General features: G+C 31.7%; 1 protein-coding gene across 1 annotated transcript in view; it reads left to right on the top strand.

The window, feature by feature from the left end:
• LOC120088983 (transcription factor bHLH162-like) overlaps positions 1-15,798 on the top strand; it is a 47,995-nt gene extending 32,197 nt beyond the window's left edge. The window contains exons 2-6 of the mRNA XM_039046422.1: positions 11,444-11,491; positions 11,611-11,709; positions 14,265-14,357; positions 14,455-14,802; positions 15,616-15,798. Of these exons, the coding sequence (XP_038902350.1) occupies positions 11,444-11,491; positions 11,611-11,709; positions 14,265-14,357; positions 14,455-14,802; positions 15,616-15,798 (771 nt within the window). The remainder of the gene's footprint in view (positions 1-11,443; positions 11,492-11,610; positions 11,710-14,264; positions 14,358-14,454; positions 14,803-15,615) is intronic.
• The last annotated feature ends 11,622 nt before the right edge of the window (positions 15,799-27,420 follow it).

The following is a 27,420-nucleotide window of genomic DNA, read 5'->3' as shown; positions in this document are numbered from 1 at the left end:
TAATTGTTTTTCCCAAGTTCATAGCATCCAAGTGGATTTCGGCATAAACCACCCATGATAGATAATTATTGCCATTAATGTTAAGGGGTGTGTGAATTCTAATTTTGTAAGATTTTTCATGACAACATTATCATAAAATATTGTATTTATATTAGAAATTTAATATGTATTAAGTATGTAAAAAAAAATTATTAATTATAATAAAGAGGAAAAAACCGACCTATCTTTAGTGATGGAAGCAACAGGAGCTCGTGCTTATAACGTGTTGTGAAATTAAGGAGGACAACAAAACACAATGGATATGGATAAAATATAATATAATAATAAATAAATAAATAAAATTATAAAATAATTAAAACTATAAAATTTTAATAATATGAAAATTGAGTGAAAATTTAAAATCCACCAAATATCACTATTTATAGACAAAATATTAAGTAGGATGTGGTCTTATATAATAACTACAAGGCAGATAGACAACATGAATATTTACAACATGAATATTCTATTTACTTTTATAATATTTCCAATATTTTTTTTTTTTCTAATTTTAACATGGTGGCCGTTATACACACTCACAAATGTATATATGTAATTTTTTTTATTTAACCAAGAAAAATTATAATTCGTATGTATAACTTTTTAAATTCATTTCTTTTTAAAATCATTTTGTTTTTAAGTTAAAACTAAACAAAAACTAAAATTCATTTTCTTTAAGTTCATTTTTTTAAAACCCAATCTAAAAATCAATAGTCCACCAATGTCCTTCCTCTCATGCTCTAAGTGGCACCTTTCAATTGGTCTACTTTGATGATTTGGTCGCTACGTCATTGATATCGGGTATGTTTACGTTAAGTTTGTTTTGACAATATCTTTTTTGTTTGAGCTCCAATTTAAGTGATTCAAATTTCTTTGGAATGGTTTCTATGAGCTCTAAGTAATAGGCACTTCAATATACTAAAATTATTAGTAAATTAACTCAGGTTTGTTATCATCAAAATATTAATTAATTAAATAATTTAAGATTAAGGGTAAAAAAACTAACGATGTTCTCTTTCAAATTTATATTAAGAAATTGACATGTATTTGTATTTCATTCTTAATATAAATCATGATATTTATCATCTTTTATTCCTCTATGTGTTTACTTTTTCCCACATTGAATAGCTAAGTCTTCAATGAATTGGAAAGAATAAATCAACATTCTAATGAGTTTTGCATAAGTAGAAGTTTATCTTGTTTAATATGTGCATAATTCTATTGTCTGAATCTATTTGATCAATCGGTTCAAGTAGAAATAGCTAACTGCTTGACAGAGTAATTGACTGTGGAAATCATTAAACAAGAAACGTAGTGGTTTTAGAAATAAAGACACTCTTTTGTTTATGTAGATTAAGCATGCATCTTAGAAATAAGATTAATGTGGCTAAAACACTGAGAAGTGATGATTGTACTTTGTTAAGTTAAAGGCATGAACTGATCCTTATACACATCATGCAAATGATGAAGAATCTTCTCAACCTTACTTTATCCATCGATTGTTAGTTATTTAAAACAAGCTTGCTAAATTTGTGTTGCACTTCCATTATCAATGCATACCCCTTTCCATGTTCAATGCATATCCACCTTCATCCTCAACTCATTTCTAATCTTGTTTTTCCTTTCATTTGTCTACAGAGAGTCTTTCATTTTATTAGTTTAAGCATTCAACAGAAAATTGATTAAGTTTGAAGTTTGAAAATCATTAGATGACCAACATTAATTAGTTGTCATAAAAGTCCCTATGTTCGACCCCAGTACTCATTAGAATACTCTAACTAAGTTTATACTTGGGTTTGATTAAGGGAAACTTATGTTTAATTTTAGATAATCTGAGCAATCAATAGTAACAAGATAAACATTTTCAAAATCGAGCAACAAGTTTTTGGCGTTATTGTCCGGAACTTCTCTAACTAATTCAATTTCAGTTCTTTTTTATTTTCCCATTCTCAGTCAAAGGTGTATTGCAAGATAGCCTAAGCTTGCAAACGTTATATGAGCAACGGGAGTACATTGGAGCTAATATACGACCTAGAGATTGAAAGAACCTTCTGGCGAAGAGCAAGACCTAATAGAGCATTGAAGGCAAAGGCAACGCAACATAGTAGGTCAACACAACAACAACGAACACCTGTCACAAAATTTAGTCAATGTAAGGATTGCAACCAACCCGTTAGGAAATACTGCCAATGTAATTAACAACTTCATCCTAATGGGAATGTGTCGTCTAATCTCTATGATTTTTCATCGGGTATCATGCACTCTACGTTTGAAGGGCAAAGATTTGAAATGAAATTTGTAATACTCCAAATGATTCAAGCTACTGGATAGTTTGGAGATTCACCAGGAGAAGACCCTCACACTCACTTGAAGACCTTCTAGAGATATGCAATACATTCGCAATTCCTGGAATCACACCAGAAGTGATCCAAATGTCAATTTTTCCTTCTCATTAAGAGATGCCAGACAGTGGGCGTATTCATTCAAACCTGGTGAGATAACTACTCGAAATAAAGTGGTTGAAAATTTTATGTTGAGATACATTCCCTAACGGTAAATGCAAGAAGGGATATAGCAAATTTTGAACATGGAGCATCAGAGTCTTTCACCAAAGTAGCAAAATCCTCACTTGTATTTTTCTATAACAGCCCGCCTTGTTATTGGAGTCAACAAGTTTTGTTCAGAAAATTGACACTCTCTTAATTATTTTGAACAAAATAAGAATAATGTTGTGAGCAAATAAACGGAAAGATATTTTTAATATGGCAACGACATCTAAAATAGCACGTGTAGTTTTATGAAAAGATTAAAAAAAACCCCGGTCGGGTCTCTAACTGTGCCGTTTTTAGTATTTTGTAAAACAAACATAGCCTCTAGTTTAAGGAAAAAAGCTAGTTCTAAAATTAAAAAAGAAAGGGTTCAATTATAAATTTAATACCTATTATTTAGAGAATTTAGAATTTAATCCTTTAGTTTATAATTAGAATTTAGAATTTGGTTTCATGATTTGATAAAGTCCTTGTAAAATCTATTCATGAGGTTATCTGTCAAACCATAAAAATTAAATTTTAGCTTTTTCTAAAATATAAAGATCAAATTTGTAATTTAACCACAAAACATAATTGAAAGTGAGCTCTAGGATCATTGAGTAGATGTGTATTCAAAATATGTCGTATGTTTGCAATAATTAGACATTTAAAACAAAATAAAAATGTTGGTAGCTCATTATATAGTACATAAATTATCATCTCAAATGTCTAGAGTTCGATCGATCTCATACCCCTACAATCGTATTAAATAAAAAGATATATGTTTTGCGTAACTTCTCGCTTATATATATTCATTAAAATTAGTCCATGTCTTTTAAGTTGTTGTATTACTAAATTTTAAGAATTTATGATATATCATATGTTATTCTTAAGATTTAAATTTTATGTCTAAAAGGTCACTTAAACTTTCAATTTTGTATCTATTACATCTTTGACATATTCATCAATTTTAAAAATTAACTGGCATGTTTAGGCCCAAAAGTGGAGTGAGGTGGAGCGAGCTATAATAGTCCACTCCATGTTTGGGGCTCCAACTATTTTTAGTTGGAGCTCCAATTTTATCCTCAGATTATAACCCTAGGGAACATTGTTCCCAACCCCACGATCAACGCCGTTTCACTATTTGCAACATCTCTTCTTTTCTCCCTAGTCATTTATGTCTTATCCGATCAAACACTATATTCAAATCTGGTTTCGTTCTTCCTTCTCTCTTTACTTCTTTGGCTTCAGATTTCGTTTCGGTACTATCTTCAGATTTGGTTTCACGTTTCTTCATTTCCATCAGTTCTATCACCGTCGAAACCATATCTAGATCCTTAGATCTATAGATCTAGCCCTTCACAGATATATAGATCTACGTTTATGGTGGTTCTCTTCTTTCATGTTTTTCTTTAGACCCTTCACAGATCTATAGATTGTGTCTCTTCCCCTTGCTGCTCTAAATGATCTCTCTCTCGCCGCTCCAAACTTTGATTATCTTTTCTGCTTTATTCGATCTTCTCACTCCATCGAAATAGGCCCTAATTTGTTTGGTTTAGGGATCATTGTGCTTATAAGGGTGGAGGTTATCGTTTAGAGAGTGGTAGGATGTGAAGAATGAGATCTGGAGCTTGGTAGGGGGATGGTCGAAGGTAATCTTCTTTTTCCCTTTTCCAAACGATGATAAGGTCTTTTTTTTTTTCAATTTTAGCTCAAAATTCTATGTTTGTCCACTGTTGTCCATTATTTCATTTCATACTCATTGGTTTACTCTTAATTATTTTGCTTCAAAATTATGCTCTGAGTTTCATTTCATGTTCATTATTTTTCTATTACCGTTTTTGTTTGTTAATTATTTTTCCATTTTCTAAATTAGAAAAAAAATGGAGAAACATGTGTTTGTGCTGCTAGGTATTCTTGGGTTGATTCTGTAGGGTATTTGATGGGTTTTGGTAATTTTGATTAGGGTATTTGATGAATTTGATGAAATTTGGTCATTTTGATTAGGTTATTTTCACCGTGTTGTCTATATGTTATGTTCTTCATTACATTGATGAAGAAGAATGGATTTTGATTAGGTTATTGTCTATAGTGTTATTTCATTCTTGATTTAATTATTTGTCCATTTTCTAAATTAGGGTCCATTGTTTGTCCATTTTGGTCATTGTCTATCAATTGTTTGTCACTTTTGGCCTCTGTTTGTCCAGGCCATTTCCATAAATTTTGGTAACTGGTTGTCCATTGATTAGGTTATTTTCACCGTGTTGTCTATATGTTATGTTCTTCATTACACTGATGAAGAAGAATAGATTTTGATTAGGTTATTGTCTATAGTGTTATGTTCATTCTTGATTTAATTATATGTCCATTTTCTAAATTAGGGTCCATTGTTTGTCCATTTTGGTCACTGTCTATCAATTGTTTGTCACTTTTGGCCTCTGTTTGTCCAAGCCATTTCCATAAATTTTGGTAACTGGTTGTCCATTCTTTGTTCATTTTAGTCTCTGTTTGTCCATTGCTTATCCATTTTATAATTTTTGGCCTCCGTTTGACCACTGTTTATTGTATATTGATTGACAGTGGTTGTTAGGTACTGTTTACTATATTCATCATTAGCATATCCCTTGTTTTTAGGATGATTTATTGTATATTGATTGATAGTCGTTGTTAGGTATTGTTTATTGTATTCATCATTTTCATATCCCATTTTTTCGAATGGTTTATTGTATACTTATTGATAGTGGTTGTTAGTTATTGTTTATTGGGTAGCTTTTTGTCAAAATTATTGACTTTTGTTTATATATGCATCCCACATAAAAAATTTCATGGGCCAATAGTTCACACAACTATATATATGTGTCTCATTTCACTTCAACTTAGGCCAAACTCATTCTATCTACTTGCTTAATGCAATTGGTATCTCATTTCTCTTGTCTCCAACATTTTCTTATTTTGTGTTTATATGAACTTTGCATGTTTTTAGTTTCTATTGTCTCTATTGTTCGTCTCTAATTTTCAATTCTTCTTCCTTGAATGAAATAATTTACTGTTTGTCTATTATTTAAAACCAATTGTTGGTCGTTCTATTTACATTGTCGATTTATCATTTATCATTATTAATAATATTATCTGAAATTCAAGTTTCAATAAATGAATTTCATAACTCTAAGGTTGGACCCTATTATATATATTTTTTTATTTTGTACACTTTATAATTATGTTCTCACTTGTATTCAAGTACAAGGACAAACACATTCCATCTATTTCATAAATGCAAATAGTATGTCTTCTCCCTATTTATCCAACATTTTTTTATCACGGGTGTTGACGAGTGCCTCCCTGTTATAACTTCTTAAGTATATTACTAATGTTCTTTATTTTAACTTGTTTTAGGGTTTGTCTTATTACGAATTAGCCATATCAAATTGTGTTTACCAACTTTTACAGTGGCATGGAGGAGGTAATGCACCAACAACTCCACGAGAATTCTTTAACATGAAGCATTCTTTTGCACGAAATGTCATCGAGAGAACGTTTGGGTTGTTGAAGGGTAGATGGTGTTAGAGCCAGAGAACGTGAAGCAGAAGCGAAATGGATCAATAAGCATTCTAATTCATTAATTTTGGCTTTAAATTAAGCATGCTTATCAACCAATAAAAGGGTTTCCTGACAAACCTTTGTAGTACCACTTGAATCTCGATTCCAGCTACAAATCTCCTCCAAATATTTTTGTGAACCGCCTCAAGGACTTCCTTACTATTCTCTTGGTGCCTTAGATTGAGTTGTGGGACTCAAAATAAACTTGAATAAAGGAAAATTAGAGAAGAAGACACTGCTGCACCAAGGAAAAAGACCTTCTTCAATCTTCAAGTTTTTCAACAAAAGTTTATCAAGTGCATCAGTTACATCTCGATTCTCAACCCAATCTTCTCTATTTATTGCAAGACCATCATGCAAAGAAGATAGCTGCATGAAGAGCGCTCATGCTTGGAAGATTGAATCAAGAGTAGAGTGGAGAATGAGCGAGCATCTTGGTTTGAAAGTGAAGAATTCCCACTTTTGGGATTTTCCATTTTCATCTTTTTTCAATTTTGATTTTTCAGATTGATTTCTAAAATCAATTTTTGTTTTCAAAATTTAAAACTTTATTAATTTTACAAAATTAATTTATTTATTAATTTTCTAATAAAATTAATAATAAATAATTAATTAAATAATTTAATTAATTCTAATTAATTTAATATCAAATATAAAATTCATTTAACACAAATTCCTCCATCATGAAAACCTATTCATGAATTTAATATTTAAATCATATTTAAATATTTATTGATTTTTCAATTTTGTGTAATTCCAAAATTAAACGCGTAATTATATCACATATAATTACTAATTCCCTCAATTCTAATTTGAATGTTTCAAATTAACTTATCACGTTACTTTAAGGCCAATCCATTTATGAGCTAGTAGGGGGGTTTCGTGGACCTACTGATCATGGGCTCCAACAATCCAAGATTAATTGACTAGACTCTTTACACTGAATTAACCCCCATTCGTTTACTACTGGGTCACTCCACTAAAGCCCAGAGTTGTACTCCCCTCACTGTAGATATATTATGTCCACTTGATATAACCATGATTAGTAATTTAACCCTTCACAAGTTATTCGTAATAATGGTTGGGTCAAATCTCTATTTTATCCCCAAAATTACCTCTTGTTCCTTAAGTCCCCACTGATCCCCTAATGAACAATTATTTTGTCATCCAATCACAAAACCGAGTCCCTCTCAAACCGAGTCCCTCTCGGGCCAATGAGAGGGTGGGGCCCATTGTTCAAGACCTAAAGTCAGCACTTAAGAAAACAACCTCTCTACTATCCCTAAAAGTGGATAGGAGTGAATTTCATCTTGCACCCTATGTCCCCAGCTATCTACTATTCTTACCCCTGAAATAGAGGTTTATTGAGCCAACCCTCACTTATGTAAATCTAAGGATAATCCTGAATAAACAGAAGTTCATAGTTAGCTCAGGATTATGGTCAAGTTAACTAGGTCATTGTTTTGAAATAATCAGTCTTAAACAGTAAACAATGTTATAAAGTAAGAGTGACTAATTTCGTGGTTCGATCTTGTACAAACACATTGCATAGGATGCCCCCACTTCTCATGCCATAACATGACGAATTAGGATCACATCGTTTGTAGCACTTACAACTCCTTGTAACAACTACAGAGTGAGCCGCATCCAATAACGTTATCAGAATAAGGCACTCAACCTTATTCATATACTATAGATCATTTTGACTATATACTCGAACCTGATCCACTTTTATGTCTCCACATAAAGTTCAAGTACCCATGTAACAGTTATGGATCTTGTAGTTTATTGGATTTATTTCTAAAATGAAATAAGTAATTCATATATTCAATAACAACTTATTAAATTTTCAGAATAAGTTGTATTATTTACAAACCATGAGTTTTAAGACATAAAACCTAATAGATGAGAAATCTTGCGAGGAAAATCATACTACCCAGTGCAAATCCAATGTCGAACCATCATGACGTGTTGTTTTTTGTACAATCTTATCAATAGGGAGATGACTAACAGTGAACTAATCGAGGATTTGGATGAGGTGGAATTAAGCTTTGCTATAACTAGGGGGGATGAGATCAATTATATTGAGAGTTCAAATTAATGGACCCAATGGAGGGATGAATTGGCGCAACAGATGTTTACTGATTGGGATTTCATAGCATATAATGCCTTTATGCTTCTTTAATCAATTAGAACGCTTATTTTCTTTGTCGTATGTTGTGAAATATCTTCATTCAGAACTCTCTCATTATGTTTACTATATTTTGTACATCAATTTATCCATAAATTATGTTTCCTATTTTTGTTTATTTTTTAATTAAATTAAAATGTATATGTATATACACTAGAATGTCAATTTCCCAAGAGCCCCAAAGCACACTTGGACTAAAGAAGAAGAAGCAAAGCTATTTGAGTGCTTGGTGGCGTTGGTCATATCTGGTGAATGGAGATCAGAGAATGGGACGTTTCGACTTGGGTATTTGGCACAACTGCAACGTTTGATGGTTGAGAATTTTTCCTGCTGTAATATCCAAGGATCATCGACTATAGATTGTCGAGTCAAATCCCTGAAAAAAACTTACCAATCGATCACATAAATGAGAGGACCGACTTATAGTGGATTCAGCTGACATGAAGAATTCCAATGCATCATTGCAGAGTGGGAGTTATTCAATGGATGGGTGAAGGTGCAATTTTGTCTAAATTGATTTACGCATATTGGTAACATAATTATAACATCCACTTCACCCTTCATGCAGAGTCATCCTGCAGCAAAGGGGCTTCTACCAAGTCGTTCCTATACTATGATGATTTGGCCTTGTTTGGCAACGATCGGGCTACGAGAGGACGTCAGAGACCTTTGTGGACAGAAGGTCTAACGTGCCAAACCGTATGAATGATAGTATTCCTATTCATGAATCGGATCCGAGCATCTCCACGATGTCTAGTAAGGGAATGGACATGTCATAGGATGACATGCATGGAACACGTATTGGTTGAAGCACTGAAGTAGAAAATGCTTCGAAAGGAAGTAAGAGGAAGCGAAGTGGGAATCAATATGAAATGACAGAGATTGTTAGGAATGTGATGGAGTTTGCAAATGACCAATTGAAGGCGATTGCAGAATGACTAAAAGAGAAGCGTGCAACTGAAGCGAACTACATGCGGAAGACGTAAACCAACTCTAAGATATTCCTGAATTGCATAACTGACAAAGGGTAAAGCTTATGCAAATCATATTCTGTAGTGTGCAAGATATGAAGAGCTTCATATCCCATTCCCATGGCCCTGAAATTGGACTATTGCAACCTCCTCCTTGAAGAGAATGTTTGATCAACCATGTTTTGGACTACTTTTCAATAATGAACAATGATTACTTTGTTTCAATTATGCATTTAAGTTTGTAGTACATTTGGTATAAAATTTTCTTGGTCATATTTTAATCATGCAATCATGAGTTAGTTATTTTGTCTTACATTTTTTTGTACCTCCAAAAAAGATAGGTTTATATATGAAATACATGAATTGCATCTGAAAGTAATGTACTTTTTTTTTCTTTTTCTGCCATGTTAACCAAAGTACCTCCCAAAATGACAAAAAAAAAAATGGTGGTTAGCTTTTAGCATAAATTATAATCAAATTAATTTTGTATAAATTAGTGGAACATATAGTCTTAATTATATTTTCAAAACATAATATTTCATATGCATAATTATTAGTATTATAAAAGCTGGTAGTAGAAAAAGTTACACACGGTCTAAAATAATCTACATTCAAATTATAGAATGTTAAATTCAGATTATAATAACCTGCACTCCAAACACAAACTATTATAAGACAGACTACAATACTCTGCACCCCAAACACAGACTATTACAAACCAGTCTATAATAATCTGCACCCCAAATGCAGATTATAAAAACTTACAGTTTATTATAAGCCACGAACTATAATAACCTATTATACACCCCAAACGCCCCCTAGATATTTTATGTATAATAGTATTATAAAATTAAAAATTTTAAAATTTTAAAACCCTCAATTTTATATCTAAAATCTTCCAAAACTTTGATTTTTTGTTTAATAACATATTCACTTTTTTTTATAAAAAAATAAATGATATAGGATATAAAATTAAAGTTTATTTATAATATTATAATTATAAACTTTCAATCTAATATCTAGTAAGTCTATAAATTTTAATAAAAAACCTCGAATAAATCAAAGAATAATATTAGATACAAAATTAAAGTTGATGGACCACTCCAATACACTTTTTAAAAAAAAGAAAATGTACATATAGTGGGTCTCTAAAGTTAGGCCTGATTTGATAATCATTTGATTTTTTTCAAAAAATAAAAAATAAATAACCTTCACTACTATAAAATCTACATTACTTGACATTTATAGTTTTTAATTACTTGAGTTTCTTTGGGAAAAAAAAAGGTCAAGTAATGACCTTTTAGAAAAGAAAATGTCAAGTAAAAGGGTTAAAAAAGCAGAGATTGACAAAATGTTTCGGATATTTTTACATGAACCATTACTTGACATTTTTCGTGAGTATAATAAATTCTTACTTGACATTTTTCGTGTAAAGTAAAATATAAAAAATAATTTACTTATTATTTTAAAGAAGTAAAAGGGTTAAATGCCCTATATTTAGTCGATCGACCTTTAAGCTCTTGTGCGTGGCCGCTGCAATATTTTGTCGACCTCTAAGCTCCAGATTTTATAAAACTCTCTTCCTCTTTGTGGCTTGGCGTTACTTGCAGCTGCGGGAGGGTTACTAAACTGCGGCTTCCCGGCGTTGGTTTCGTCGGGCAACTCCCTTTAGGCCTTGAAAATTTGATTCAACTTCAAACCCTATCTCTTCGTTCTAACATGCTTTCATGTTCTATTTGTCTGATTTTGCAAACCTTTGTTCCCTTCGGAACCTCTACATGCAACAGAACTCGTTTTCCGACAAGATTCTGGCAGTTTTGTTTAGTATTCAGAGTCTTGTTCGCCTGAATTTGGCGCACAACAAGTTCATCGGTCCGATTTCATTAGGTTTCAATAATCTCCAAACTTACAGATTCTCAATTTGGAAGGAAATCAACTCTATGGATTTATTCTTGATTTAAACATTCCCCAGCTCAAGTGTTGGTTAACGACATAATATATTATCTCTTTTAAGGATGAACCTCTATTTATCGCTCTTATTTAATTTATGTATTAAGGTTAAAACTATTAGTTATGATAATTTTTAACTTGTTTGTATTGTTATATTTATATCATAGGAGAATGAAGTTGTTAGTGCATCAACCACACATAGGAAATGGAAGAAGGTGAAATTATAACTTGGTTGTTCTACATCTTATTTGAAGGAGAATGGTATGAGTCCCATATTTCTTCTATCTTATTTAGGAATGAACATTTTACTCATGTTCTATCTTAATTGTGTTAGGAAAGAGCTTTAAGGACGATGCCGAAAGAGAATGAAGTTACTAGTGCACCATCTAGTTTATCAATATCCTTGAAGTCTATTCTTAGGTATGCTGAAAAGGTAATGGTTGATGGGACTAGTATTTCCTTCCAACTACTTGTTGAGCTCTTTGGTTTTGGCCGAAAGAGTTATGTTCTGCGAAAAGATGTGATCAAATTTTGTAGCATGCAAAAAGTGAAGACTTTATCAATGGTAGTTTATATTGCGTAAGTAAATGTTATTTGTTTATGATATATTATCACTTTATTAATTAGTAGTAAGTTAATGTGTTTGATCTATTATTGTAAATATCTACACTCGTTCATTGTTGATTCAAATAAAGGGTCGAAGTACATTTTTGTAGATCTATCTCTAATATCTGCGGGCCAAAATACTCGAGAAGTTAGAGCTCTGAACCTTTGTAGTAGATTAATGGCTTCCAAACATGATCAATTAGTTATTGCTGCTTATAATCTCGGATAAGTATAATTAGTTATCGCTCCTTATACCCATGTTCTACCTTACTTCTTGGGTGACTTGAAGGCAAAATCACTTTTTTTTTCTTTTTTTTTTTTTCAATGTGGAATTTTGTTTGGATCATTGAACTTGTATACCAAATAATGGAATATGAGAAAATCAGGTTGAAAATTTTGCATATTTGGTCTATGATGGAGTAAAGAATTTTTTGTTCTTTTAGCCCAAGAAAATATTAATGTAATTGGCTACCTTCATGTTCTATACTAATTAGTTGTGTATTTTATTTAGTGATCATTGGTCATTAATTGTTATTAATGCGTATGATGACGTGGTGTACTATCTTGACTCATTGAGAACAAGTTCGCAAGAAGATATCAAACATGTAAGCTAACTTTGCTTGGGTTTTCTTTTTTGTGTAAAATTTATTTCATTTTGAATATTATAGTATACTCTTTGGCAAATGTATGGCAATGATGATGTTTTTTCCATCTCNAGTTTATTTCATTTGACTATTATACTATACTCTTTGGCAAATGTAGGGGAATGACGATTTTTCAGTCTCAAAAGAATTTGCAAAAGACTCGAAAAACCACATTTTGGAAAACAGTAAAAGCAAGTATAAGAGCATTAAAAAAATTAATAAAATGACGTATATTTAGTGCATGTGTATGATATATATTAATTATTGGTTTTGTATTGTAGTGTCCTTTACAAGTGGGAATTGTCGAATGTGGGTATTATGTTATGAGATATATGCGAGAAATCATGACTAAAGAGAAGAATATTATCGCAGATGTGATATGTCTTTAAACTACTTACATATATTGTAATATTATAAATAGTATAAATAGTATACATAATGTATATTTGACTTTTTATGTTTTATAAATTAATGCGAGGAGCTCGTACTTGCAACTTGGATTGGATAAAGAATGCATGGAATGGGCTAAATATTTAGGTCGCTATATCTGATGGACTTCCTATAAATTTTGTGTATGTGGCTACATGGGAATGCCCAAAACTATTTTTATGTAAATGTTTTATTCATAGTCATTGTAGGTTATATACTTCAAAAAAATGTATGGTGGGGGATATAATTTTAGTCTTGTGATTTTTGGAATATATAGCACATATGGATTGGTCTTATAATTTTGGAATTACCATATATTGGGGTGGGTTGATAAAGTATATACTATTGTGGATTAGCCTTATAAATTTTGGAATCATTCATATACATGAAAGGTAATAGAAGAATTGAATTGTTAAGTTACTTTGGATATATTGGACTAATATGTAGACCTGAATTATGTGCAACTGTTTATTTTAGTTGACGAAATTGTCTTATTGGAACACATGTAATGCAAGAAATGAAAAATGAAAAATTAAATTCGAATGTTTATTTGAAAAAAAAAAACATAGATTACGTTAAAAATGAGTCAATAATTAGATTACTGTCCATTATTTCATGTCAAGATAAAAATATATTTGACAAATAAAAAATGTAAAAGGTAATCACATATGATACGTAATAAATGTCAAGAATTAATCAACTTAACATCAGTGTTAAGTGTATTATTTTTCTTGACATGAAAATTGTATCAAAAAATATTTGTCTTGACGTTTTTATACTTGACAGTCGAATACTCGACGCTTTTATATGCGTCAACTATATCATTTACTTGACATTTGGAAAATATCACGTAATCTAATTGCTGAAGTAGTGCCTATAAATACTAATTCTACGTATAAGTTTTTATATTTTGTTACCTTTTTTTTTAATAATATTTTAAAAAATTAAATCAATATTTGATAACTAAAGAAAATAGTTTCGGAAAAATGAAATAAATATTGCTCCAATAGTTTCTCCCAAAAAAACGGCCAATGTGTGTTGTGTTTATTTTCTGATCCTTTGCTAATATTTTTCCAAGATGACGGCTGACCACGTGATCCATCTATCTTCATCAAACGCCAATCCCTCATGTCCAATTTTGCGTCACACCCCTTTCTTCCCCAATATATATAACACCATTTTGTACATACATATAACTCCATTGTAATTTCTTTCTTACATTTGAATCTTTTATTATTATTATTATTATTATTATTATTTCATGGCGGGAAATCGTGAAATGAACTCATAAAATGTTATTATTAACAAAATTGAAAGAAAGGTCATAGAAAAAAATCGCAGAAACAAAATGAAATCACTTTACTCCAACTTGAATTCCCTCCTCCCAACCCCTCACTCAAATGTTTGTTTTTTTCATTTTCTTTTTTTATCTTTATCTTTTTTCCCATTTATCATTATGGTATTAATGGTGCCTTTTTTTCACTAAAAAATTATAGGAGCTACCACTAACAGTGTCGGAGCAGATAGAGGAAGTAATAAAGTCCATTAAATCACTAGAGATAAAGTTGAAGAAGGATGAGGAGAAGAAGGAGAGACTTTTGAGAAAGTCGAAAATGTCATTGTCATCGCCGTCATACACTGCATTGTCGACGAACCAGAATAGGAATGTACCTGAACTGAAAATCAAAGAAATGGGCTCTGCCGTGGAGGTGGTTTTAACGACTGGGTTGGAGGATCGGTCTATATTTTATGAGATTATTCGTATCTTTAATGAAGAGCGAGTCGAGATCATCAATGTTAGTTATTCCGATCTCGAAAGTACCATCATATATTCGCTCCACGCTGAGGTATATGTTCGAAAAATTTTCTAATATACTACGGTGGTATAGACTTCATTTATTGAATGCCCATTTAAGAATTGTGTGAATAACGTGTCAAATAGTTAATGAAAGGAAAGGAGTAAAGTAATATTATAGTACCAGATTTCTCTATTAAACCTGTTTGATAAGCATGAAAAAACCTTCATTATTATAAACAAATTAAGTATTTAAAAATTATGTGACGTGTGACAATCTAGTGGAAGGAGTATGTGTGCCTATGTAACATTAGAAGTTTTCAATTGTTTTAAAAATTCTGCTTCTTTTCCATGATTTTCTAACATATATAGTTTTTTCTGGTTTTATATTGTTTCAACAAAAAAAAAAAAAAAAAAAGTTTTCAAAACTTGAAGTTAGAATTTTAAAAACACTCAGAAAAAGGTATATAATAAAACAAAAGAGTTCAATGAGTGTAAGTATTATTTATAAATTACTTAATTTTTTAAAAATCAATTGGATATCAAACATATATCTTAGGTCTCGTTTAGTAATGATTTTTATTTTAGTTTTCTTATTTTTGAAATTAATATTTATTTTCTTTCATAAATAATTAAAATTTTCGTTGAATTCTAGAAGTGCTTGAAAATTCTACTTTAGTTTTTAAATTTTGGTTTCATTTTTTAAAATATTAATAGAAAGTAAATGATAGTAAAATAAATAAATTTAGAAGTAGTGTTTATAAACTTAAATTTTTAAAAGATATAAAACAAATATCATGAAATAAAAATGAACTAAAATGATTGTTTTTTTTTTTTTTTTTTTTGTTGGTTATTATGGGAGTAGATTGAAGACGTGGTGTATGAATTTGGAGGAACAAAACTGATAGAGAGACTAAAAAAATTGGTTCACGAACCCAACAATGATCCAGAATTACAGGCGGTGGCAGTTTTCAGCAGTCACGGTGGAACCAATTTTCCGGCGGACGTTCTGACGACAAGTTCCCATTACAATTTTTGGAGCAACTAGATATTTGAAGACAAACTTTAATTATTATATGCATGTTGTCCTACGCTGAAACACATTTAATTATTATATGCATGTTGTCCTACGCTGAACAACATTTAATTATTATACGCTAAACAACATGTTACCACTCATTATTGAAGGATATTCAATATATAGCCACTGTGTGTCTTTAACTAATTAAACTTCAGAACCATGCACATGGTTGTTCTATAAATTTTACTTTTTCTTTTATAAACAATATTTTAGTATATCATCAACTATTTGATTTTGTGCAACCTATTTCAATTACATGAAAAAGTGATAAAAAAAATATATTTTTTCTTGAAAGAAATGAAAAAAAAAAAAAAAAATAGTCCCACTTATCAAATTATAGTTCGACAAATGATTGTGTTCTAAGTTTATTTGGTTTATTTAATAACATGGAAATATTTAGGTACTTTTTTTTTTAAATAGAAAGAATGGTTTTCTACACGTGGTAAATTGTGGTTGGACACAATAAAAAGTAGCCAAAAAAATTGGTGCAATTTGTATTCAACTGTTTTCTTAGTAACAAACTATCACTTTGATTATTTGTCTCCTAGTCTAAACTATATGTTGATGAATGTCCTTTTTCTTTTTGGGATTGGGAAGTCAAATTGTTCATATTATATTTATTTAAAATATGGTTTAAAATTATAAATGGTTAGGAATGTGAGCAAACTAACAAAGTCCTACATTATGGAAGAGATGAACATACTATATAAGTGATAATAATTATCTCAGTTGATATGAACTCTTTTGTGCGTTTCGAAACACAAAGTATCATGAAAGATAATTATGTCCAAAGTGAAAAATATCATACCATAGAGATAGGTGAAAGCTTTTTTTATATATAAAAAAGAATTGTTACCTAATAGTTTATTGAGAACTCAATGATTTTTTTTTTTAAATGCACAAATTTATTAGACATAATTAAAAATTAAATTTAGAATCAAATTTAAAATTGAAAAGTTTTTACAAATATAAAAAATGTCAAACTATTTATAGAAATAGTAAAAAATCACTAATAGACACCAATAGAAGATAAACTTCTATCAGCGTTTATCAATAATAGAAAAGTTTCTATCATTGATAAAGACCAATAGAAGTCTATCAGTAATGAAAACTTATAAAAATCTAAAAAATGATTAAATTCTACTATTTTGTGTAAACAGTTTCTCTTATTTTTTTCTATTTTTAGAAACCCTTTTAAAAATTCAATTTCATGACCATTCGTTGTTTTGCTTAAAAAAAAGTATAAATTAAAAATTAAGAAAAGTGATTTATATATTTTTGAAGCATCTTCCCTTAACATAAAACTCTCAAATTATCCTCTATAAGAACATTCGAAGATGCCTAAAAGTCTTCATATGTCCAAACATCTTACATTACTGCAAAACAAATACAGTAATCCATATATTTACTCCATAAAAATTTTAGACTCTCCCACTAAATAAACAATCCCTATGTGGGAATGTGCTTGATATAACTTAGGTTTCTTTCTTTATCAAACAGGCTAAAGATATGGTGCAAGTCTCGGAGAATATTTCTTTCTCCCACGTTTTTCGATCGCACAAGTCACAACCTTTGCATTAAAGGCCAAAGTGTCTTTTTTATTTTTTTAACATTTTTATCATCTTATTCTGAATAATTTTTTATTTTATTTTGTTTTCTTTATGTCGTGTGATGTTGTTCTTTAGTTTATTATGATATTTTGAAAAAAATAATATTAAACAAATGGTAAAAGCTTGCAAATGAAGTTTTAAAAGGTAATCTATCTATACTATTTAAAAGGCCTAAGGCAACTCTTGATTTTCCATTTGATTACTTTTAGTTGATGGCCCTGTAATTTTGTTAGGTAATTTGAGAAAAACTTTTTCCTTAGATTTAGTTTTGATAACTATGTTATCAATTTATTATTAAATGAATTTTTTATACAGATTTGTTTCCTCTTTACTCAAGTTAAAATTTTAATTATAATGATTTGTTTTTAATTTAATTATTTCTCATTTTGTTAATTTTAATTTATATATTTATATATAATACTATGTTATATTCAAATCTTTTAATATCTCTAACCATATAATGATTTATTTAAAAAAAAATTGTAATGGTTAGAGTTTTGTTATTGACTTTATATTTGTTTAAGGTTGATGGCTTTTGATTTACTTGATGGTTTGGTATTGTTATAGAGTTGTCACACAAGATGTCTCTCAAGATGTTATTCCCACTTTTATTTCTTTCAGTTATTTAGAAAATCGTGCATAATTATTTTTTCTGGATTCTTTCCTTTTTCATTGTTTGCATACTTCGATTAGGGGTGTTTTCCTTTTCTATTGTGCTTATTTATTTGCAAGTCTTTGATTGTTAGGGTTTCCACTTCCATTCTAATCTATTTGAAGTTTTTCCTTTTGATTGTGGTTGTTTACTACAAGTTTAATTTAACAGTGTCTTTGATCTACAATTTTCTGTGAGAAATCATTGTCGAATTTTGTTAAAACAATAAGTTTTATTGGTAATAAGGGAAGTCTAAGACTTCACTCTTGAGAAGGGATTCTTGGTCTTAGGGGAAGTCTAAGACTCTATTACTCGAGAAGGAGTTCTCCAATTTAGGGGACCCTAAATTGTTTCAGTGAATAATCTTCACAAGTAGATGGAAAGATAACGTCAGAAATAGAGAGTCTACTAAGGGGAACTAAAGTGTTATTCACTAATATTTGCATACTTAAGGGAACCTAAATTCTATAGAGAAGGAGTCTCACGGCTAGGGAAGCCTAGGTGGTCAGTAAGTTAAACTCTACGTGTGTCATTGTCAATGCCATTACTTTATAGAAAAGTATTAAGTTGTAAATGTTTCACTTTTTAATATTAGTAAATTATCTTTCTTGGGCACACTGTCTTCCAGACATAGGTAGTTCATCACCGAATTGGGTTACCAATCTTTGTGTGTTCTTCCTTGATTTATTGTTTGTTATTCTTGTGTTGCCTCATTGAGTGTTTGGACATCTTATTTAACAACTGTGATTTGCATGGTGAGTCATCTTAAAATTTTAGAAACATTAAACAAAATCTAAATGGGGCTTGACCAAATTTTAGATATATATTTTTTTTCAAGTGAACACATGATTCTATTTAAAATCAAATTAATTTGAAACTAAAATTTTCTATATTGGTTAAATTAAACCCATAATTTTATTTTTTTTTTCACAGGTACGTTCTATTTCTTTCTTCATTTTTCAATTTTAATTTTGTTAATAATACTGAGTCAAGGATGTCATTTTGATGTTTTTAAGTTTAATTCTAAACTTTGAATCCAAATTGCAAACTAGCTTAGTAGGTGAAAACTATGCTATTGTGTGTCCAACGTTTTTATCCTAACATGTTTCGCAAATTTTGGATACCAGTTCGGTTGGAGTTTGATTTTAATTTTAAGTTTCACTACACGTGATCGGTAAATCTATATATCCTATTGAAAAATAGTTTTGTTGATATTGATTTTTATCTCGAGCATTTACATATATTTTAGACTTTATGCTTTACTTCCCTCATTCGGCCACTTTTATGTCATTTGCTTTCCTATTCATGTCTCGAATTCTCTGTTGCCAGTCTTTAATATTATTTTTGTTAATATGATGCAATCCTATGCTTGGATATTACGACAACAATTTCGGTATCATCATTTTTTCCCTTTTTAATCGTATCTCACATATCTAGAGTCAAAGAAGCAATTGCTATGTAAATTGAACTCTCTTTCATATGGAGGACGCTGCCATTGATGTAAATGAAGCATGGCAGATTTTTCTGACTGCTTATGTTTTTTTTTTCCCCTTGAGAATTCATATGATAAGAAAAGTTGATAATTTGATGGTCTGTGGGAAACTTAATTTTCAAACTCAGTACTTTTTTTTTTGTCTTTACATGGTGATGCATGCACGGTGGCGATTCTGTTTTGACTTAGTCAACTAGGCGAGAAAAGGCAGATGACGAAGAATGAGAAGGCGCGTGAAGTATAATATATTTTGTATATATATATTTGTAATTTCTTTGTTACATAAAAGATTTTATATTTGTTGTATAAATGTAAATTAGACTCAAAATAGTAGCATATGCACCACAAAGATAAATTAATTGCATATATAGTATAAAAATAGGCTCATATATTGTAAAAGACCAAAAAGTCTACCGTTTTCGCAACCACCATTTCGCATGCTTCTTCTTCTCGATTTTCTCAAATTGAAAGTTATCACTGATAGCAGCTACCAGTGATAGTCACTGATAACTTCTATCAGTGGCTACCATTTATACATTTCCATTAATTGGAATTAAGCACTAAGAGAAATCACCACTTTCCTGACGCTTCAAATCGCCAGAAAATAGTAAAAAAACGCATCAAGAATTTGGTCGGGATATGTTTGTTGGAAGTACAACTCTCAACACGAGAATGCATACCGTCGGGAGTTTTGAACGAACTCCTGACGCCTGTTATACGGAATCAGGAGTTTGGCACTGCCGACGCATGTAGAGATATTGTTGGGAGTTATTCAAGCTCCCAACGACTGGTAAGCCGACGAGAGTTTAATTTCATAAATTCAAAATTTGAATTTAAACTCCTGATAGCTTACCAGTCGTCGGGAGATATAGACACTCTCAATGTTTTTCGTAGGGAGGTAATCATTTTTTTAATTTTATTTTTTTTAATTTGATCTGAATAACCTATATAATATTATTAAGCAGCTAAAAAATATTCACATAAGAAATAAAACAAACAAAAAAAGTCCATAATATTCTTTATTACCAAAATAGAGAAAAGTTGGCAAAATGGTTTACAAAAAAAATATGTCTTCACAAATACATAGAAGAAAGAACATGAAAACAACGTCTCCAACATAGCACCTCCAACACATGATCTTGAACACATCTCCAACAACATTTCCAAACTCATCTCCAAACAACATCCTACAAAAAAAACAAAAACCATGAGTTAAATCCTACAAATCCTACAAAACAAATAAAATCCCACAATCCTACAAAACAAAGAAATGAATAATAATCTTACAAAACAAAGAAAACAAACACATTTTCAACAGTACATGTTCTCAACCTAAAACCTCCACAAACATACAAAGACCACAAGTTAAACTCCAAAAGAATAATTTATCTTAACTCATCCCAAAACAAATTCATAATTCATAAACTTTCACAAACAAACAAAAATTCCAAGTTGAACTCCAAAACAAATATAACCAATCTATTCCCCCCCCAACATTCAAATTTCATAAACATCATCCACAAATACACAAAAAAATCCAAGTTTAACTCCAAAAAAAACTATAACCAATCTTAACCCACCCCACACAACATTCAAAATTCATAAACATCTACAAACACACAATAACTTCAGAAAACACACCAAAATCCAGTTGTTCGGCTACTGTAACTGCAGGATAGCAACATATTAGACAACTAGATAATGAAGTAATCATACCTAATTTGATGGCCATTCTCTCTGTGATCGTATCATATCATCAATCTTTTTTTATTATTATTATTATTTCTTCCATTTATCTTGCATGATCCACTCTCATTTGTTTTTTAACATCTTCAAGTTCCTTAATCCTTGATCGAAACTGTTCGAAATTGGCTTTCTATTCCCTCACCTCCCTTCTTTCTGTTCTTTGAGTATATGACGAACTCAATGAGCTGCTACCCCTTTTTTATTTAGGTTTAGGGTCCCAACTTAGGACTTTTACATGACCGGGTCATCTACCCAAAACTGTCTCACAAATTTCATCCCGGAACCTTCTGGAGTGGGGTTGGATTATAATTCTAACATTTGATTCTACAAATATTAATTAAGTGTATAAGTACAAGCGATTGAACTTACAAATGAAAAAACAAAATGAAAATAAAACAAAATTGATCACATGTGCATCCTCAGCTGCCTGATTCACGAACTTTCCACCTTTAGAGTGTGTTTCTTTAAATAGGTCAACATGTCTTACTTCTCGACCTTGTTTTTCCTCCAGCTCAGATTGAATTTTTAGGAACGACTTCGATCTACCTACTTGGTCGAATGATAATTTCTCTCTATTATTTCTATTCGTCTCTGAAATTTCCTACATTCGAACAAACAAAATTAAAAATATATTCTATAATAGTAAATGAAGTAAATGATACATGCCCTAAATTATTATAACCTAAAATTCTTCACTCTCGAAGTGATCACACAAAAAATGCCAATCTTTTGGTCTATTTTTAACCCAATTAGGCGGGTTGACACGTGCTTACTGAGGGTTGTAACATTTCTTGTAATGTCTGTACAAATCTACTCCGAATTCTTTGAACGAGTTTTGCATTTGATGTTCAATAAAATTATTAAGTGGTTGATCGGATAAATCAAGCAAGAAATGAGGCTACAAAAGAATTAAAGAATAATTAGCATATATGATGTTTATGACAATCTAAAAGAACAAACTTATAAACGTACCAACAATTGACTCTTAGCCAATTCTACAAATCTGTTTGGAATATCAGCAAAAGTACGACATCGTACTGGAAATATAGATTTGATGGTGACACCAATCACATTACTAAATTATACCGAATGTTGACAAATCGGCTTCTTCTCCCCCTATTTAATCGATTAGAATTCTTCTATGTTTTTTGGACGTATTTTTCCAACTCGATGTTCCGTGAAAGCTCATGTTTCCTCCAAATGGATGGAGAGCTACTATTTGAGGAATAAAAAATTTAAAACAGTCTAGGATGTATTTGTTGGGTTTTCTGCCCTAAAACTAGTAGATAGTGAATGTAATTAAATGACCGTCATTAATAAATAGTTATTAATGTTTTTCTCAATAAGTATTATTGATGATTCATTTAATTTTGTCTTATTAATCCTAAAATCCAATAAACTAATATCCTAGGTTGTCTTATGAGTCTTGAACTGTATGTATAGACATATAGGGATCAATGTTGAAGATACAACCTAAAGGGTCTATAGTATAGGGGTAAGATTAGGTACCTTATCTTGATACAAATACAGTGATCCAACGCGTTTGTGTAGAAGACACGCGAGTGGAGTATCCTAGGCAATGAGTTTGCACAAGACTGAACCACGAAATAGTAACTTCTAGATGTAACTCCATCGGCTAGTTAGGTTTCTATTTCAATAGAATGACCTAGGCAACTTAGTTTTACTCTTGAGTATATTATGGACTCCTATTCACGAGGGATTGCCCTTTGATTTGTATGGGTGAGAGTTGCCAGTTTGTCGACTCAATATGCCTACTATTGGGGATAAGACCGGGTAGGTAGCTAGGAACATAATCATACAAGATGGATTTCACTCATTCCCGAGTTTAGGGTAAGTAGATGAGCATTCCCTTAAGTAGTGGCTTTGGGAATTGAACAAAGGGTCCTACCCTCTCACTGGTCCGAAAGGGGTTTCTGTTTAATGGTTGGACCATAAACAAGTTGTTCATTAGAGAAGTACTCGTATTTAAGGAGGTAGAGATAACCCAAGGAAAATGGTAATTTGACCCAACTGGTGTTAGAAAACTCGTGAAGGACTAACTTGTTGTTATTGGTCTATATCCGTGGACCAGAAACATATCTGTAGTGAGATGAGTGCAGTTGTAGGTCTTTAGTGGAGTGTACCCTCAGTTAACGAATATTGATTAATTTGGTTAATGTGTTTAGTCAATTAATTTCACGTCGTTAGAGCTTCTAATCTGCAGGTCCATTAGGTCCCTTTCCTACCTTGTAAAGGGTATTGAGGTAATTTGTTATTAAATTGAATTTGAAATGTTCAAAATAAAAATTGAGAATTGTTTAATATATGTTGATACATTTTAATATAAAATTTAATTTTAGACTTTATTATTAATTTTGGATATGATTCAAAATTAATAAATGAGAGAACAAAATATTTGAAAGGAGTTCAAAAATTAATTAATATGAATAAGATTCATATTGAAAACTATAGGTTAAAAATAATATGCATTGGATGTGCATTAAAACTATAGGTTAAATGAGAGAAATATATTTGAATATGATTCAAATGGGAAATTTAAATTAAATATGTGATATTTAATTGGATGATTAATTAATTGGAGAATTAATTAATTATTTAGTTTAATTAAATTTTGAATTTAATTAAATTGATTAAATCAAAAACTATAGGTTAAAATAAATGCACATTAGATGTGCATTAACATTATAGATTATGTGAGAGGAAATCATTTAAATATGATTTAAATGGTTATTAGTTTTTATTTATTTAATTAAACTAAATAAACAGTTTTATTTAATTTTAATTAAATAAAATACAATTCCCTACTTAAGGGATTAACTAGAGACGTGCGATGAATCCCACGTCTCCTCACTTTCCCCCTCTCTCATTCTCTCTATATCAAAACAAAAAGAAAAAAAGGCAGAGTAGATTAATTTGATCGATGAGAAAATTATATGTGTTTTTTCTTCCTTCTTCCTCCCAATTCCAAAAAGAAAAAAAAAAAAGAGAGAGAGAGAATCCCACAATTCTCATCTCTTCTTGCAAGAATAGGGAGGACTCCAAATGGTGGTGCCCATTCCCAATTCGTACGAATTCAACAGAATTCCTAAAAGTTTGTAATGTAGTTTTTTTTCCTGTATAATTAGGTTTCTGGGAATTGCATGCTTAATATATTTTTCCTGTTTTATTCCAATGAAAAATTGTTATGTTTTAAATGCCAATTTTAAATACGTTTGGATTCTATGTTTTGGCTTCCTCTGTGCCTAAGGCTTTCATCCCATCAATATTTCAGTCAACAGAAGATGTGTTCGAATACTAACCTGAAGTGTCACCCACAAAAGATCCTATATTGCCTAGATATATCTCTTGTTCTCGGAATTCTTTCTTTGCCTCATGTTGCCTATTAGGGGATGACATCGTATCTATATAAACACAAAAAAGACAAAACAATGTAAAATCAATATTAAATATGTATAAATAGAGAAAAATAATTGAGTAGATACATTGTAACACCTTGCACATTTTTTAGTAATAATGTAATTTCAGTAACTTTATTATTTGGAATTTCAGTAATTGTTATTAATTGGAGGGTATTTTTGGAATTTTGAACTTCAAGTGTAAGTGTGGAAATTTAATTGTTGGCATGAAATTATTCAAATTGGAAATTAATGGCAGGAATTAATTTTCTTTTGAAACGAAAAGAAATTTAATAGTATAAAACGGAATGGAATTAAATGTAATTATATTTATTTTCTTTTTTGTTTTATTATTATTATTGTTGTTGTTGTTGTTGTTTTTATAAAAAGGGCTCAGTTTTCACCGCAGGCGCAACCCCCCACCTGAACATGTCTTCCGCTCCGTGATGCGGCCCGCGAAGCAAGCCCTTAATGTCCAAAAAAAGAGGGTGTCTAGTGCCCGCCTTGCACGCTTCACGCGAAATAAGTAAAAATAACGTTAAAAGTAGTGGCTATTTCAACATTTCGCCTTTCGGCTCCTACATTATCTATCACCTCTCAAGTCATTCACAAAGTCGACTAAGAGTACAGCTCAGCAGGGTACATTACGGTTACACAAACCGCTAAGAGTGGAATCTTGCCAAACGCCAGGAAAGAAACACGCCTAAAATACACTTGGCTGTAAGAGTCCCCCTTAACCGGACTGGATACCGTAGCAAAACTACGTGGTAGACAGATGGGTGGCGCGGGGAGAAGGGAGGAAGGGGCCGGGAGCAGGGGAAGGAAGAGAAGGCATGTGGTGAGGGAGGGGAGTCCCTCCGGAAGGAAGGGAGGAGCCGACATCAGATCGTATATAAGAACCTGGAGTGGATGGAACACATTGCATCCGCGCAGAGTGGAGAAACCATCTCACAAAAACACTAATGGTAAAGATGAGCAGAGAGTGCATTGCTACTGATCCTATTCAAGAGTAGGTCGATGACACGTTAAACTTACTGCCGATTAATGTTAACGATGTGTTGCCCCCGAAGCGAGAACATAAAAACTAGGCCTTAATATGGCCTTTGCCCCGAAGCGCAACAAAATTGGCGATACATCATCGAGAACTACAAAACCATTGTGAAACTCTCTGAAAGAAATAAAAAATCAGTGAATCCTTGGACGGCATCTAAACGTTAAATTAGTATAGGACTATTCTAGGCACTGGCCAGGCACGCGGATCAAAGCATCATTAATGTGGGCTTTGATTGACACTACTTGTCATTTAGGCAGCATTTGACATATCCAGTATGACAAAGTACAGGGGGCAGTTATGAGGAGGCTCTCAAACTTAATTGCATGAGCTGTCTTTTTATGTTGATACAGATCAATAACACATATAGCGTTTGCAAGCATGTATTTCGGACGGGACTTGAGCGGATACCAATCTAATCATCATGCATTATGACTTACTCGTTTATACCTAATGCAGTTAATTAAGGCAGTGGGCGGATTGGCCGCTTGTGTCTCGTAACAGACATAGATTCTGCAGGTTGATCTTGTTTAAGGCAGAGTTAACAGTACTCACTTTTAGGGGATCAGGAGGTCCTGGGTATACCGAGGGAGCCGGTTCCAGATCGGTCGCCCGCTCATCTCATCTTCTGCTAATCATTCTGCGCAAGTACCACCCACCTGTCATTTATATATGCTAGCATCCAATCAACTCTTAAATGTCTGGCGACTGTGGCGGCAGATCCATTGCTAGTTAAAGATTCAGCCTGACCTACTGATATTTAACGCTCGACTTGCCGCGGAGCAGCTCCGAGAGCAGTGAGCGACCAGACAACAAGATCGCTTTAATTGTTACATTCTTATGTCGAAATTCTCGTGCAACAGTAGAGCCTTAAATGCGGGGTTGGCAGACTGCTAACATGAGGAGACGAAGACCCAAGCTATTAAAGTATTAATAGTTATACGTATAGCGGCACACCATTCAGTAGCGCCTAGCCGCCATAGCAAGTATAGCACAAATTCATTTCCATGATATTCCAGCTCGTTAATGCTAAGCGGTGTGGTCCAATTCGATTCACCTCCAACACTCTATTTTAAGCCAAATAATTAGCAAACCAAACTTTCTTCATCTTGAATGAAATTCTTGAATCAACCCCCTAATCATATTTGAAATTAGATTTACATGGTTAAAGCTTGAATCAATAAACATACTTCACTACCAATGTCTCAATAAAAATTATCCATATGTAGCTTCGTCAAGAAAAATCACTTCCAAATGACTTTACCAAAATTTTCTCACAACAAAAATTAATCCATCAAGAGGGTAATCAAAGCATAAAACTTACCAAAACTCGCTAAAACAAACTCAACTTCACTGAACAACACCTCAATACCTTCACAAACTTGAATCCAAAGTTGAAACACAATGGGTATCGACTAATTAATACAAATAAATGAGTATTCAATCATCGAAACAAACCCAACGGTAGAAATCTTACCCAAATGATAGATCTAGTGATGAAAAAGCGAACGACGCTTGAGCAGATGGTGGACGGAGGCATGAGAAGAAACTGAATGTGGCTGCTTGGGCGGCGTCGGACGGGCTCACGACGTGAGGAGAAAGAGGGGTGGGGTTTGACTTTG

The sequence above is a fragment of the Benincasa hispida genome, chromosome 10, assembly GCF_009727055.1.
Source record: "Benincasa hispida cultivar B227 chromosome 10, ASM972705v1, whole genome shotgun sequence".
Lineage (NCBI taxonomy): Eukaryota > Viridiplantae > Streptophyta > Magnoliopsida > Cucurbitales > Cucurbitaceae > Benincasa > Benincasa hispida.
This window is presented reverse-complemented; position numbering and strand designations above follow the sequence as displayed.